The sequence below is a fragment of the Aotus nancymaae genome, unplaced genomic scaffold, assembly GCF_030222135.1.
Source record: "Aotus nancymaae isolate 86718 unplaced genomic scaffold, 86718_ANA_hifiasm-v0.15.2.pri h1tg000007l, whole genome shotgun sequence".
Lineage (NCBI taxonomy): Eukaryota > Metazoa > Chordata > Mammalia > Primates > Aotidae > Aotus > Aotus nancymaae.
Window position 1 is genome coordinate 37,346,120 of NW_026988418.1, and position 17,204 is coordinate 37,363,323.

The following is a 17,204-nucleotide window of genomic DNA, read 5'->3' on the forward strand; positions in this document are numbered from 1 at the left end:
ACTGTAGTATGGCAATGTTTAGCTAAGGATGTACATCAGAGCTGTTTAAAACAGTGTTGTAAACATATAACATATAGGTTATGGAGCCCCACTCTAACCTACTGAACCAAAATCTCTGGGAATGGTGCTCTGGCAGGATCTGTAATTCTTAACATCCTTCAGAGAAAAAAATAATAAAATTGAAAGGTGATACTTGTGGAAATAAGGCCACTTGTATCTTTTGGATGCTATTATTTTCCTAAACTGTTTCATTGTGTGAGATAGATTTGATTTGATGTGTTCCATAGAATTTATGAAAGCTAGAGGAAAGCCTGTAGCCTGTTCAATGTGGCAATATGCAATAAAATAAAATTATAATTAAAAAAATTGGTCGTGCTTAATTTCCTTTATTATTACCATTAACTGGAAATTTCCTGGAATCTCTCAGGCACTTAGAAATGTCCATGGTACTACACATATGAAGGGTGACAGAGAATTCTAGATAACATATATTTTTCTTGCTTGTTGATAATAGTGAATGCTCAAGATAATGAAGACCATGTCCCACTCCATTTCTGTTCTCGATTTGGACACCATGATATAGTTAAGTATCTGCTGCAAAGTGATTTGGAAGTTCAACCTCATGTTGTTAATATCTATGGAGATACCCCCTTGCACCTGTGAGTATTATGCAGTATTCCATAGGTCCTCCAGGTATACTCTATGTACTTGCTTGCAATATTAACAAGATATTTTCTTCAAATCTAGGGCATGCTACAATGGCAAATTTGAAGTTGCCAAGGAAATCATCCAAATATCAGGAACAGAAAGTCTGACTAAGGAAAACATCTTCAGCGAAACAGCTTTTCACAGGTAAAAGAATATTTAAGTGCAATAGCCACTAAACTTAGCTGACACTCAAAAGCACCTGAACTTGTGTACATAAAGCAAGAACAAATAGTGGCAGATGTTGCAATCAGAGAGCGATAGCAGAGGTAGGGCAGAGGACAAAGAGCCCAAGCTAGATGTACAGAAGAAAAGGTGGAGGCAGATGCTGCAGTCAGTACAACAGATGGGGCCGGAGCCAGATGCTGCGTTCCTGGCAGCAGCCACAAAGACAGGGACTGATGTTGCCAAGGCAACAGGCATATCAACATCTGTAAGCATATTGCTTCTATTCCTCTTCACTCCATGGAAAGCTGCCAAAAAGGGATGTGCCCATAATCCTCCTCCAACAAGAATCTCATTACCAGAATTCATCAGCATTAAATGTGACACTTTTTTCCTTTCTACTTAAACCTTACGTGCAAATGTGTCTACCTATCTAAAACATCCATCTGTCAGCCTGTAAAAGCCTAGTCACGGTGGCCACTCAAATACCTAAGAAGGCATTAGCTGTTTTCTAGGAATTCATAAGAGCCCTTTACGATGTGCTCTAGAAAAGCACATTGAAGGAGCAGCTGGGATTAGAAAAGTTGCAACCAAAAGTAAAAAGAGAGAAAAAGAAAAGGGTGCTAATAAGTCAGAGCTATAGTGCCCTAAAATGCCCAAAAGGAAGGTGAATGTTTTATAAAATCTAAGGCCTTCATTTTTAATGAGTAACTATTTTGCTATACCAGTAAAAGCAATTCAATAAATCTTAAAAATTAGTTCAGTTACACATTACTTATTTTTCATTAGTTTGTAACCTCTAAAAGTATATTTGAGACTAATTTGTTGTTCCCATAATGTTTTTGTAGTGCATTGATAAATAATAAAAATGAGGAGACTCTCTTTTTTTCTTACCATTCTAAAATGAAGCCTATGCATCTGCATCAGGCATCAACCTGTCAAATTTCACATGCATTTCCAGATTCTTTTTGTCAACCAAAGACTTGGTCAAAAAAAAAAGGTGAAGTAAAACCACCATTTATGGAACAGTGACCGTATGCCAGATGATTTGCATCCATTATCTCGTGTAATCCTTGTAACGTTTTATGAAGTTGGATTTATTATCTCTCTTTTACAGAAGAGAAAATTAAGGCTCAGAAAAGCTAAGTAACCTGCCAAAGTTTCTTATGGCTAGAAAATAATGTAGTAAATACCTACCTAATTCTAAATCCTGTGCCTTTTACATTTCTTCATGTTCTAGTACCAAAATATTTTGTCTGTTTTCTACACAATCAGTAACAGAACAAATGCAAGAACTCCTTAGATCCTACCTTCAGTCAAATGGATCAGTGGAATCTGTCCCTGCAGGGGACAGTTGGCAGAACCGATATGTACTGGTTGCTGGTATTCTCTTTCCCATTAGGTCATGCCTGTTACGGCTGACACCTCAGGCTAGTTTTCAAATCATTTTGCTACTTCATGCACTAAAATTGGAAAAAACTGTAATCAGAGGGTGACTGTCACCTCCAAAAGATTGTCTATATGAGAAGATTTGTGAAGTGAGTTGAAAGTATATGCCCAATTGTTTTATTTGGTGTAAGCCTGTGGCTACTCAGAGTAACAGATTAATGTTTATGGTATAGTCATTTTAAGCAAATATTTATAAAAGGAACTCCTTTTACATGAGGAATTCACTCTACAAATTTTTCTGTGTAGAAATCACAGTATTTTGCACAGAGTAAGCACTCAGTGCATTTCTGTTGTGGTTTTCATATGTATATACACACACATATATATACACAAATGTATATGTGTATATATGTACACACATACACAAAGAAGTACACATATACACACACATATATGTAAATATATTACACATATATGTACATATATTCAGAACCGATTTTCTGTAAGTAGTTTCTTTGAAAAAGCAATGAATCAATATTAAATGTGTACTATTATGGGTCATATTATATTGCAAATAGTTAATGATGCTATGATATATTGCACTGAGATGGTAGTTTTTTTATTCACTAAATTATTTAAGGAAGTGTTATTAAAGACCTACCTTGTATTGGTGCTACTGGGTACATTAAGATGACAGGATTCTTGCCATTCTGAAAGGATCCCTATTGTAAGGTATCAAGGTAAACAGAGGTGTATCCAATACAGCACCACAGTGTGATGAACACTGTAAGATTGAAATTACAAAGAAGCAGAGGGGTCAGCAATGAATTCATTAGAATGCTTCATATTTAGTTCAATTGGAAGAAAAAAATGAATGGTATTTCATGAAAGAAAAATGACTTAGGCAAGGCCATCCCAGGAAGAGGAAGTACTAAGACCCAGTGAACTACCTCTTTCTTCTAGAACCAAGTCCCTATGCCCTTCCTTTAGTCATCATTTAGTTGGGGCTTTGGCCAATGCTAGCTCCTTCCAGTTACCTATTACATACCTCCTATCTCTTCATGATTTTAATGTAGAGTATTGTTAGTGAACAAGTGATAGTAGAAGCAGAGGGGAGGGAAACTACAGGAAAAGAACATTTATGAGAATTACTAATCAAAAAGTTTAATCCAGTAGTCATTTACTAGGCATGCTAATTTCATACAAAATCTTTTTATCTATGCATCTTAGCTTTCCCAGTAAACAGTAGAAATCAGAATTTCAAATAAGTGTTTCAACAAATCTACTTGTAAAATTTATCTATAAAAATCTTATTTCCTTGCATCTTGAAATGTATTAATTTTTCCACAAATACTTTCTCACAACTGGAAAGAGCTGATAATGAAAGGTCTTCTACAGTTTGTAATGTGATTCTATAAGCATTAATTCACTTGAAATTTCGGCAACAATTTGGCAAATTAAGAAGGCATTGTCTATCATTATTTTATAGATGGTAAAACTAAAACTCATAGAGGTCAAAGAACTTGTCCAAGATCCTCTGGTTTGTGTGTGGCAGAACTTTGGATTTTGAGTGCACAACGGATGCTCATTCAGTAAAATGAAACCTCTGAGATCTTACCCTCTGGTCAAGGAGGTGTTTGGAGAGACAGTAGATGGTTTTACTGGGAATCATTTCAGACCGAGACCTGACTTTGACTAAAACTCTCAGAATCCTTCTGAATTTCTCATTCGATTGTCTTGCAGAACAATTCCTATGTCCTGCAGCTAAAAATGCATGGAATTCTTATATCTTATCTCCTTTTATGAAAAATAACTAATATCCTAGAGAACATTTGCTAAAAAAAAAAAACACTAGAAATTTTAAATAGATCTTTTCTTAAAAGGTCCAGATGTGAGAATCTTTAGGATTTTCTCACCATATATCCACATTTTTATTTAGCCTTTACAGATGGTGCTGGTTTGTTTTTTATCACCTCCTGCCTTCTCTGTGTCTTTGGCTCTCTTGTATACATGTGAGCATCTAGAATGCCTGGCTTAATCAGGGCTGCATTTGTTTGTTAGGGCTGCCATAAACAAAATACACAGAATGAGTGGTTTAAGCAACAGAAGTTTATCGTCTCACAGTTCTGGAGGCTAGAAGTCCAAGGTCAAGGTGTCAACAGGTTTGGCTTCTCCTGAGGCCTCTTTCCTTGGCTTGCAGATGGCTGCCTTCTTGCTGTGTCTTCACATGACTGCTTCTTTATGTCATCTGTGTCTTAATCCCAGATTCTTCTTGTAAGGACATCAGTCATATTGGATTAGGCCACACCCTAATGACCCGTTTTAACTTAGGTACCTCTTTAAAGACACTATCCCTAAATACAGTCTCACTGTCAGGTTATCAGGGGTTATAACTTCAATGTATGATTTTTCGAGGTGTGAAAGAGAGGGCACAATTTAGTCCATAACAAGGGCCTTCTATCTTTCTTGTTTTATGTTTTTTCAGTGCTTGTACCTATGGCAAGAGCATTGACCTAGTCAAGTTTCTTCTTGATCAGAATGTCATAAACATCAACCACCAAGGAAGGGATGGGCACACTGGTAAGACTGTGGTGAAAACGTCACTAGTTCTGGATGCTTATCAGTGCTTAAGGATAATGGTATACAAAGGGTGTGGGGGCATTGAGAGCATTCAACTCTAGTGGGAAAGGGTATTTGTCAACTGACATCATTTAGAATTGACAACGACTGACTGACTTTTTGGTCAATTTTATTATTGTGTTAAATTATCTACAGTCAATGCATCTTCTTATGGCCTGCACTAGGGACAGACTGACCACACTGCTCTGCCCCTTGATTTGGTGATCAAGAAAAATACCTGTGTTGGGTCTTTGTTCATTTATTTGTGTAAAGATACTAACATTTGTTCTTGGTAATTACAATAGATGTAGAAATACTATAATTGTACTGAGGAAAAGACAGTCTCTGTAGAAGATTTGAGTACCATAGAATACCCATTTTGCTTAACGTATTGTCTCGTTTGGTTAATAATAAAATTAGTTCTTTATCAAAGAAATAAATCCTTACTTTGTGCCTTTGCAAATAATGCTATTATGTGGTGATAACTGTCTTTTGAAAATTAGGGTGCAGTTTTTCTTTTTTCTCCTTTTGTTCTTTCTTTTCTATTACAGGATTACACTCTGCTTGCTACCACGGTCACATTCGCCTTGTTCAGTTCTTACTGGATAATGGAGCTGATATGAATCTAGTGGCTTGTGATCCCAGCAGGTCTAGTGGTGAAAAAGATGAGCAGACATGTTTGATGTGGGCTTATGAAAAAGGTATATTTTTAATCATCGTGTCTCTATGGTGATACATTGAACTGTGTGCATAGTTTATGTCAATGCATCAATAATTACTTTGCTTGCATGACTTGAACACTCTCATTTCTTCTGTAGATTTTACTTGAGTTTCTAGGCCCTTGGATCAGAGTCCAATACACTGTAATCAGAAAAGGCAACTCCTAGGCTGCAGATGAGCCAAAGGCATTCTCAGTATTGGGACTTTGAAAAGGGAAAATTAACATTTCTAGCTACCAGATAAACAAAATTGTGATGGCTAATGATAGTAGAGTGGGCTCAGTGCTGGTCTTTATCTCTTATATGGGGGAATTTTCATGTGGATTCAAATTTTTAAGAAAGAAATAAGTATAAGAGGGGAAAAAAGAAATATTTGTCTGATCTAACCCTGCTGACAATGCCTGTGCCAGAAAAATGTGAGGGAGCCAAGTATAAACTTATTTGAATACAAACTTACTTGCTTATGTATAAACTTATCTGAGGTCAAAGTGGTGAAAGCTTGAGATCTGGTATAAGAACAACTGGGTTTAAATCAAGCCATATTGGGCCGGGTGCGGTGGCTCACGCCTGTAATCCCAGCACTTTGGGAGGCCGAGGCAGGTGGATCACGAGGTCAAGAGATCGAGACCATCCTGGTCAACATGACGAAACCCCGTCTCTACTAAAAATACAAAAAATTAGCTGGGCATGGTGGCGCGTGCCTGTAATCCCAGCTACTCAGGAGGCTGAGGCAGGAGTAATTGCCTGAACCCAGGAGGCGGAGGTTGCGGTGAGCCGAGATCGCGCCATTGCACTCCAGCCTGGGTAACAAGAGCGAAACTCAGTCTCAAAAAAAAAAAAAAAAAAAAAAAAAAAAATCAAGCCATATTATTTGACCTTGTACAAATTATTTAATATTTCTGAGCTCCACTTTCCTCATTTGAAAAATAAGGATTATAACTTCTACTTCACAAGATTGTAAATATTAAATGAGATAATATATGCAAATTGCTTAGAACAGTGGCTGACACAAAATAAATTCTAAGTAATTGGTATTTTAGTGTGATAGCAGTGGTACTAGCAGTAACTCAGAAATAAAGATGCTTTTTACAAATTCGTCATTTCAAATTCATCACAAGTCCCTTTCACCATCTCAATAACTGAAGATATTGAGATGGTGAAAAGGCATCTTTGTAATTGTTATTGAGATATATTTTCCTCATAAGTGAGCTCTCCATACACACACACTCCTAAGGAGTTTAGATTTTTAGGTGTTATGAAAGAGTATACATTGTCTTTGAAATTGTAGGTTTTAATTGAATACTATAAAAATATACCAGATTTTAAAGGCACATTTTAATCATTATTTTAACTTTTGATGACTGCATTGTCTTTTAAGGATATCAACATATTTAAAGAAACATAGTTATCTTTTTAAATACTAGAATTCTAAAAGACTATACTGAAAATAGCAATTATTAACCTGTAAGATTTCCTAGCCTACCAAGTTGATTAAAAAGGTTTTCTGACTAAAGTGGAATATGGAAATCCATCAATGAAAGGAGAAATGTAGTCTGATGGATGAAAATGAAGAACTGTTGTAAGCATGCAGTAAGCACATAGACAAGGAGAAGGAAAAATATACAGGTCTGAAGACTGCTAATGGAAAAATGATAGGGGACTTACTTTAATAAAGACAAGTGAACAGACAGAATATTAAGTAATGAGTTAGATATAGGCCTACTGTGTTTTGTGTGGGCTTTTACTTTTTGGCTTTTCATATGAATATTGTATAAATACAAACATATACTTTTGCACATATTGTAACCATATAGGTTAATGAATTTCACAGATTGAACTCACCCAGTACCCAAAAGAAGAAACTGAACATAACAAGTCCCTTAAAAGCCCCGTTGACATTCTCTTCCAATCACTCCCCTAAGTGATCGACCAATCACTGCCTTCTTGTGGCATAGTTGTTTTGACACTTTCTGCACTTTATATAAATGGAATGCTATGGTATGTACTTTTTTGTGTCTGGCTTTTTTCAGCCAACAATATGTGAGATTCATTAACATTGTTACAGGCAGTTGTAGATTAGTCATTTTTATTGTTTAGTATAATGTTTTGTGACTGTATCACAATATTTTAATTCATTCTGTTCATGAGCATTTGGATAATTTTCAATTTGGAGCTATTAAGCGTACTGTGTTATGAACATGCATATACATGATATATGTCTTTTTCTTAATATATGGTTATGTTTCTATTAGATATTAAGGTGTTCTACTTTATATTTTACAAGTAGGTAGTTCTACATCTGAATATCATTTGGAAAATCTTTAATTTTCTGAAGTCTCAGGAGGCCTTACTAAATTCTATCTACTCAACACATTGCATTTATTCAAGTGATTCTCAGTGTCTCTCAAGAAATGTGAGCTTCAGTGTAAGACTGTTTACAAAGCATTAGTCTTCCGGAAGGCAGCTCAGAAATTGCTGCTGCAGCTATCTCTTCACAGGGGTTGGCTTTGTTTGTTTTTAGTTGATTGAGAGTGATAGTTGAAAACTGGCTTTACTTTTATTTTTCGTGGAATTCCACACTTTTATGAAACAATGAATCATTGTGTAAGCCTTTAAGATTTCCTATGAAATGTAAACAAAGATCCTTTAGCTTAGAGGACTTGCCCACTGGCCTCTGCAACATATGCCATATTTGTCACCGTATTTGTTCAAACTAATGTGCCAGGCATCAGTGTTGCATTCCTTTATTACTATGAATTTTAACAAATTGAATGTTGTTGCTCAGAAGACAGATGGATGTTTTGCATATGTTCTAGGGCAAAGTAAGTTAGACAACAAAATGAAATTGTTGCTATTTTTCCTCTTCCTAAAAAAAATGTTGCATTGTTTTCATGTGCTCAGGAAGAATTGAAGTGGTCTTGTTAATATTGTCAGCAGTGTACCTGTCCCTGTTTCCTTTGAATAAAGAAGTGCTTCCCTGTCTCCATGGGGAGGGAGTCACTAAATTAGTTGATATGGTATACTAAGGAATTCCCTGAGCAATTTGGAGGTGAAGTTGAGGAAGGACTAAAACTCTACTTGATATGGTTTAGAATGGCCCCCTCATGATTTACTGTGTACCCCATACTATGCCAGGAGAGATAAACAAGAAGGGAGCTTCATAATCAAGGGTGTTATCTGAATAGGTGTACTTCTGGATATGCCCAATTTGAGTAGTTCATCCTAGTCTAATCTCTCAACAGAAAACTGTGGAGTCTTTCTCAGCAGCACCTGTTTCTGTCTGAAATTTTTCATCTGACCCAAGCTAAATTTAACTGACCTTCTTTCTACTATTCTGATATATCACATGAAAGTATGATTTGGAGTTCTGGAAAAGTTATGTATTCTCTTTTGGAATTCTTTCAGAAAAGGGTTTGCTCACTATGGTTCCTTATGGAATCAGATATAAAGAATGCTTTCTATTTGCATAGCCCTTTTAACCTAAAGATATCAAAATCAATCTTGAAAATAATTTTCCTGGTGACCTTGATTCTATACAGAAGCCTACTGTTTAAGCTTCAATATTTATCTGCCAGACTGCTTAGAATTCCAATTTTACAGTATTTAGAGTGATTCCCCTCCCCATCCCCCTCTTCTTCGTTTCTGCTATTCCATCTGAAAGAGTAGCAATAGCTGTCTCACTCACTTGGATTTGTTCTGCCCTTTACCTGTGGTACAAAGGACCTGTATGAATCGATTTAAATTGGTCAGAAGGAATAGCCAGCAGCCTGCTTATGTTCAAATCCTCCGCCCTAATCACCAGTATGGAAAACCCATTGAAAAGACCTACACATAATCTTACATCCATTGCATTAAAGATGAAACTGCCGAAATGAAAAGATCTCAGCCAATTAGAATTGAACACATAGCTCAATAGTGTGTCTGGCAGTTAGATTTGAAAAGGCTGCCTTTGACAAAGAAAAGCATCCTTTATGTCAGGCTGTTTAGGGTCAGAAAATAAACCAAACTAGAAACAGAACTAAAAACTTCTTATTTGCTTCAGTACTGACACCAGTTAAAGTAATATACAGAGTCTTCTATCACAATATCTAATTACCCAGAATACAATATTTGTGTACAGCAAAGACACTTAATTCACAGTGACAGGGAGCTGGAGGTGGAGAATTAGTGAGTGAGCAAAAACAATAAAAATCAAGGCTCCTGTACCATGATATATACTTTGTTCATTCCTTTTGACAAGTGTAGTATTGTGTGAATTATTTATAGTAAATGTACTATAGTGTAGTCTCTAAAAGTAATTAAATCTTACAGTCATGTGTTTCTACAGTTTTTAAAAAAATAACATAGATGAAGGTGGGAGAGGAGTACAAGTAACAAGAGATAGACTCATTAAATTATTTGACAAATTTTCACCAATGGATTATAAACTCCCAGGCTTTTTCTATATTGAATTCCTATCTATTTGAAGTTCAAATAGATAGTTTAGTGATACTAGATTAGTGTGCAAGAGTGGATTGGGATAGGGAATCCATGTGCGATTTTTTGGTTTTGTATACTGGTTACCTTCTTACATGTTTATTTGCTCTCTTTTAAAAAATGAGTAAAATAATTTCAACTGTCATTAGAATGAAAAGAACCTTCATCATTGCAGTGAGAAAACACAGAAAAAATGTTTTTGAAATATAATAATCATAAAAATTCATATACTTAAAATGAATAGTAAAAGAACTTACATTCACTAAGCATCTCTTACATATGCATATATATGTATATATAATTTAATCAAAATAACCCTTTAAATTGGTATTATCTTTATTTTATACATAAATAGATTAAGACTTAGGGCTGTTGAATCACACTTGCCCAATCCATGCAGCTGTTGAGTAGAGAGATAGTACCAAACAGGGAGTCTGTCTTATTGTAGAATTCAAGCTCTTACCAACACACTGTAAAATTAGATTTAAGCCCAAACTCCATCCTTATTATTTAATCACCTTGGGCAAGTTCTTTAACCTCTTTCAGCATTTACCCTCAAATTCAAAATGAGGATATTAATAACCACTTTACAGAATTCTGATGAGGTTTAAGGATAAGATTTAAGTGCTTGGCACATAACAGATTTTCAGTGAGAATGGCAGTAGCTATTATTGGTAAGTGCAGAGCAGAGATTCAATCGAATCCACATACCTCCCAAATTTCATGGTCTTTCCTAATTTATAACATGCTCTAGTGTACAGTTAGAAATTATGATATATTAGGATAATAGACATCCGCTATAAACCCACTAATGAAGGGCTTATATTCCTGCCAAACAACTCTGGACAATCCATGCATCTATAAAACGTGTGTTGTTTTGTTATATTGATATTTCTTATTTATGGCTCAAGTTATACCATTAATTTTAAGCCTCAGAGTGAAGCAAAATCAAGGAGAATTTGAAAATAACTAATCAAAATATTATGAAAGTAATCCAAAGACATTATTCTAATATGCATAGTCGCATGCAAATACATAAAACAATATTTTAAAACTATAGCACAAATTTGCAAGCCTCTTTCCTACAGCAGGGTTTTTCTCCATAGTCAAGGTGGAATGTCAAAGAATTTGTAATCATATTTTCAAGCTACCACACCAATTGACTGCTTGATTTCTTTGCTTGGATATCTGAGGACCCTGCAAAACTCAGTAAGTCCAAAATTTAACTTAACATCTTTTTTTTTGTCCTTATTCTGTTTCTTCTACTATGTATTCTTTATTCAATCAGCCATTTAATGGTATTAGCATCCACTTTGTCACTTAGGTCAGAAATCTTGAATGATGCTTGATTACTTTTTCCTCCTCAACTTCTCCTCCCACCACACATCCTACCCATTCAATAGAAAAATCTTCTTTATTTTGCTTAATAAGTACATTTTTAATCCATCCTTTTTTCTTTTTTTCACTATCACTATTTTAGTTCAGATCCTTATAATACTTTTTCTGATCCATTCCTCATAGCTACCCTTTTTTGTCCTCAGCATTTTAAAATTTATTTTCCAACTACAGACTGAGAGATATATTCAAGGTGCAAATAAGGCCATATTATTCCCCAGTTTAAAACCTTTCTCTGACATACCATCACCCATAAGGAAAAGGCTCAGCTTGATATCATAACATACAAAGACTTTCCTGTCCTGTGTGCTTCCTGCCTCTTGAACCTCATGTCCTCTTTCTCCTGTGACATGGACAACCCCACATGCCACAACCATCGTTATATTCACTAGATCACCAACATTCACTCAGTATGCACTCTGTGTCATGCATATTCTAAACACTTCACATTTATTAACTCATCAAATCCACATAATAACCCCGTGAGGCAGTGTGCATTCATGTAGCAGTAATAGTATAAAACTGCTCATTCTTCTCTATACATATCATGTTATTTCATGTTTCCAAGACTTTTCTCATGGCAGTTCGATCTCCCTCTACATCCATTCTGTCCTCTCCATGTCACTTCATTCTTTAAATTTCTGATTGCCACTTGGTCTTCAAGACTTAGTTTATGGCAGTCGCCTAGTCTTATTGAAGATTTCTGGAAAGTCTTCCCTGACATTCCAGCCTAGCACAAACATCTTTTCTTACTTTATTATGTGCATATCTCTATCTCTGTGTTTACCACTTCATGCTGAAACACTCTCTCCTCTTACCAAATTATAAGCTTCTTGAGAGCAAGCATTTGGGCCATTAGTTCATTGTCTTCCAAAAACTCGAATACAGTGAATGACTCCTAATAGATGTCCAGTACATGCTAGTTGAAAGCAATAAGAGAGACAAAAGGAAAATATTTTAGACGTAACATTCTTTTCTATGTCCTACTATATGGCATCTGGAGAGTTGATATTCTCAGAAATACTAACTACTACTTTTCTGTTGTCTGTGTAGCCATTTCTGTAGTCTGTGTAGCCATTTCTGTAAATATCATAGGTTTCTTATTAACTGCACATCCTAATATGCAAATAAATACGAAAAAATGTTTTAAAGAATGTTCTAAAGCTCTTCTTTTTATGCATTGGAACAGCAAAAATTTTCTTCTGACTGGAATGCTTTTCTCTTCCCTTTTTGATTAATCAATTTGTCCTCATCTTTCAAGTTGAGCTTGAAAGACAGTCTTAACTCTCCTGACTCTTCCAGATTGTTGTAAGATTCACCATTATACACGTTCATATCATGTATCTTTTCTTCCTAGAACTTGGCTAAATAAAATTTGATTTAAATATTTATATAATTTTTTCCACTTGATAGCATTGATTATAAGAGTAAATAATATTTCTATTTCAACACTCTCTCTCATACTTAGTACTATTCATTCGTTCAACAGAAATTCATTGCCAGCCTAATAATATGTGATAGACACTGTGCTAGGAACTAAGTTCCTAGTGATAGGATCAGTAAGACAGATAACATCTCCCTGATCTTAGGAAGTTTGCATTTCTAGCTTGAAGACACAGGCTGCAAGCAAGAAAACAAGTAAAAAATATGAGTCAACAATAAGTGCTATGACTAAAATAAAAAGGAAATGCAATGATGAACACAAAGTTCAAGGATACTAGCTAAAACTGAGTAATCATGGAAAGGGAAGGCCTCTCAGGGAAGATGTTATTGGAGCTGGCCCCTCATTGGTGCACAATGAATGTTTGAAGCAGGAAAGGAAAGAGAAAAATAAACAGAATGAGAAAAAGACAAAAAATAAGGATAGCTAAATAATTTAGTTTGTGTATAAAAATCTCTTGGCAAAAGCATTCTTCATGCCTGTGGATCCTTCTCTTAAGGTAAAGGACTGGTGACATCCTTACTGGGGCCTGGTGATTAAGGGACAAGAGTAATCGATCAAAGGGGATATGAGTTCCCTCTCTGTGATATAAAATTAGGATGTCTTTCATATTTAAATGATGAGAAGATATAGCAAATCAGAAATTTTTGTTACCTCTGATCTAATAATGAACAGTGTATGGGACCAGCATGGTCAGGAGGAAGAGGAGCCATTGAAGGGCAATTGTCATAAGCCATCCTCTGATTCCACTTTTCAGTGCTCTGGAAAGTGAGTTTTTCACATAATGGGAAGGGAATATATTAAAATATTGATCAAAGCCTCATATGTATAATTACTGTGAAAGCTTTATTATTTGAATCAGGTATAAAGCAAGGCCCAGGCTGCTCCTTTGATGACCTGGGCATATGAGACATGCGAGGTCAATGAGAATTCCTTCTGTAACTGAGACTAAATCTCCATGTTCTCTCCACAGCCATGAACCCAAAAGACCTCTGAGTCACCAAATCATGGAGCTCTTAGTACTGGTGTCATTTACCACTAATCTCCACATCTAGTTCTTAAAATGTTCTCGTAGCAAGAGATTAGAATCAGCTTTCATTGTTTTTAAGTTAAAATAGTGGGAAACAGAAAGACAACCTTATAGAGAGATAAATTGTACTTCCCTTCTTGATAAGGCGTCTGTTGTATATATGACCATCATTTAGATATTAAACTATTTTTGTAATAGTCTCCTGGATTGACTTGTCATCTTAAACAAAACCTAGGTTTTAAAATAACTATTAAGAAAGTTGAAAGCAAAGAAGATTTAAGAGGGAGAGAAATCACACCAAATATAAGAAATAAAGGAACACAAGTAGACAAATTAAAGGGAAAGCACTAAATTTGGAGAACACACACAGGACTGGAAGAGTGAGGAACAGGAAATAAAAGAGATTTCAAGCTGGGAGAAGAATCACATTTGCCAAAACCCTCAGGTGCTCCAGTGAATAATACTCTGAAGGTGCAGATTGTCATTAGAGCTGCATTAGGCTAATAACATAGCAACCTCCTATTTTGGTAAAATGCTTGGGTGTAGATAGTAAATTCTTAGATATAGGAAAACATTTTATTTAATTAGTGGAAGTTTGATTATCTCTGGAGGTATTCCATTAGTGTGCTTTGGTTATCTGGGTATATCCATTATCAGGAGTTTGGCTTAACAAGTCCATTTAGTGAGTTCCATTAAGGTTTATTTTTCAGCTTAACTCCTTGTGGCCAAGCATCCAGGAGCTGGGCTTTACTGGATTTCGGGTTTCTTTGCATGTACTTTAGTGGCTTGTCAGAGCAGTTCTAGTCATGGAAAATTTCCCATACGTGGGTGCCTTAGCCCACAGTTAGCAGGAGGTGGGAAATCAGGCGGAGATGCCTTCCAGAGCTGAGGGGGCCTCTTGGCATTTCCCTGGCAGCCTCATGCTTATCATCAGCCAGAACCCAGGCACTCATTAGGCTCTTGATGAAAAGCATCCCAAAGAAAATGCCAGCAAATTGTGCCACTGTGCTGGCAGGAAATGAAAACTGCTCAAAGCAAATGGAGCCAAGAGAGCTGTTGAAATGAAAGGTAACATCAAGGGTGTGATCACTAACGCACACAGGCATTCAGGATTCAGGATGCAACTTTCTGCTTCACTGGGGAAAGCATGAGGCCCTCTCATCTGTCAGCCAATGTCAATTCTACAGAGGGACTGAGATAGACCGGAAGGTGGGCTCTGTGAATTAGCTTTGTTGTGCTTGGGTAAATGCTAGGGGTTTGGGTTGTTTTTATTCCCCCAAGAAGTCTCTCCTAGGAAAAACAGAAATAAGAAAAAGTTTTTGTTTTTGTGTTTTTCCTGGGCCCAAACACTTAAAGACCAAATAAGGTAAAAAGAAGATTCCAAAAGCACTATAGGTCCTATTAAAGTGGGATCAGACAGTGTGCAGGGCAATAAAAAAAAAATAAAAAATAAAAAAACAAAAACAAAAACCAACTCAGAATCTGAATCTTGCAAGGAACAGATGAGGGGTGTTATTATTATTATTATTATTTTAGAGACAGGGTATCTCCCAGGTCTAGCCCACGCTAGAGTGTAATGGTGTGATCATAGCTCACTACAATCTTGAACTCCTAGATTCAAGTGATTCTACCACCTCAGTTTCCCCAGTAGCTGGGATGACAGGCAGATGCTACTATGCCCTACTAATTTTTAAAAAAACTTTTTGTAGAGATGGGGGTCATGCTATGTTGCCCAATCTGATCTTGAACTGCTAGCCTCAAACAATCCCCCCCACCTCAGCCCCACAATACACTGGGATTACAAGTGTGAGTCAAGGAAACCTGGCCAAATTGTAATTCCAAAGGAACTTTTGGTCGGTAGTACTACTTTTATCCTGAGGTTAAAATGGCCACAGAAGCAAGAAAATGAAATGCTCAACAGCAGGTAGCACCAACACACAAACAAGGCACAGGCACACTGAAATCTTCATGAAACTGCATGTGGTAGGTAAAGAAATGCCCCCCAAAGATGTTTAGCTCCTGTTCACTGAAACTGTAAGTAGGCTGCCTTATATGGGGAAGAATCAAGGTTGTTATTTAGCTGACTTTAAGAGACAGATTATCCTGGATTATTCCAGTGGGCTTATTGTTATATGGAAAAGGAGGGCAGAAGCAGAGGTCAGAGTAATATGATATGAGGACTAAGCCAACCATTGCTGGCTTTGAACCTATAGGAAGGGGGCTACAAGCCAAGGAATGTGGTTGGACTCTAAAAGTTGGAAAAGTCAAGGAAACCTGTTATCTCCTAAGGCATCTAGAAAGAAATGCAGCCCTGCTAACACCTTAATTTCAGCTCAGAAAAACCCATGTTGGACTTTTGACCTCCAGAACTATATGATAATAAATATGTATCGTTCGAGCCACTATGTTTGTCGTAACTAACAATAGCAGCAATAGAAAATGAATACACTGGTATTTAGAAGATTCGTCTGAAGTTCCAAAAAGGAGTTTCCGAGTTCATCTACAATTCTTGGGGCAAAAAGCAAAGAGAAAAATCAGTGAGAAGACCCAAAAGGCACATTGATGTGTTAGAACTGTAAGGCATATTACATACATCATCTTAGTTAAACTTTACAACAATCTTACAAGGAGGGATTATCATTTCTAATCCATAGATGAAGATCTTTTAAAAAAGTAAAACAAATCATATACTTTAACTAATTAAATTCCTTCAGTGGCTCCCCATCTCACCTACCCTACACAAAAATCTGAACTCCTTATCCTCACCTGTAAAGCTCTACATCAGTCATAGTCCAAGTGCAGATTACCTACGAGCATCACCTGGGACCTTGTTAGAAATGCAACACTCATCCACTACTACGGTCTTTTTCAATCATAATCTCTTGGGACAGGGCTTAGGAATCTGAACTTGCACTCCAAGTGATTCTTATACATAGTAAAATGTTTGAGAGGCACTAGTCCACATGAAGTACACTTGCCTGCCTCTCCAACCAAATCTGATACCACTCTCATCCATGCTTGTGATGCTCCAGCCACACTGGCCTTCTTTTGTTTTCTAAACATATTATGTTTGCTCCCATCTTGGGACTACTACATTATCTATTCTCTCTGCCTATTAGGTGCTTCCCCTAGAAATTTGTTTGTTGGCTAATGTCCTTAATGTCCTAAGGTTTCCTTGATCATGAGCTCACTCGAGTCCAAAGAAGGAATGCTAATGGGACTGCCCCCACATTATTTCATTATAAATTATGCCTATGATTTGAGA

The 17,204-nt window shown here is 36.4% G+C and overlaps 1 protein-coding gene across 1 annotated transcript in view; it reads left to right on the forward strand.

The window, feature by feature from the left end:
- TNNI3K (TNNI3 interacting kinase) overlaps window positions 1-17,204 on the forward strand; it is a 335,970-nt gene that overhangs the window by 141,412 nt on the left and 177,354 nt on the right. Inside the window, exons 10-13 of the mRNA XM_021667770.2 lie at window positions 515-659; window positions 748-852; window positions 4,745-4,839; window positions 5,430-5,579. Of these exons, the coding sequence (XP_021523445.2) occupies window positions 515-659; window positions 748-852; window positions 4,745-4,839; window positions 5,430-5,579 (495 nt within the window). The remainder of the gene's footprint in view (window positions 1-514; window positions 660-747; window positions 853-4,744; window positions 4,840-5,429; window positions 5,580-17,204) is intronic.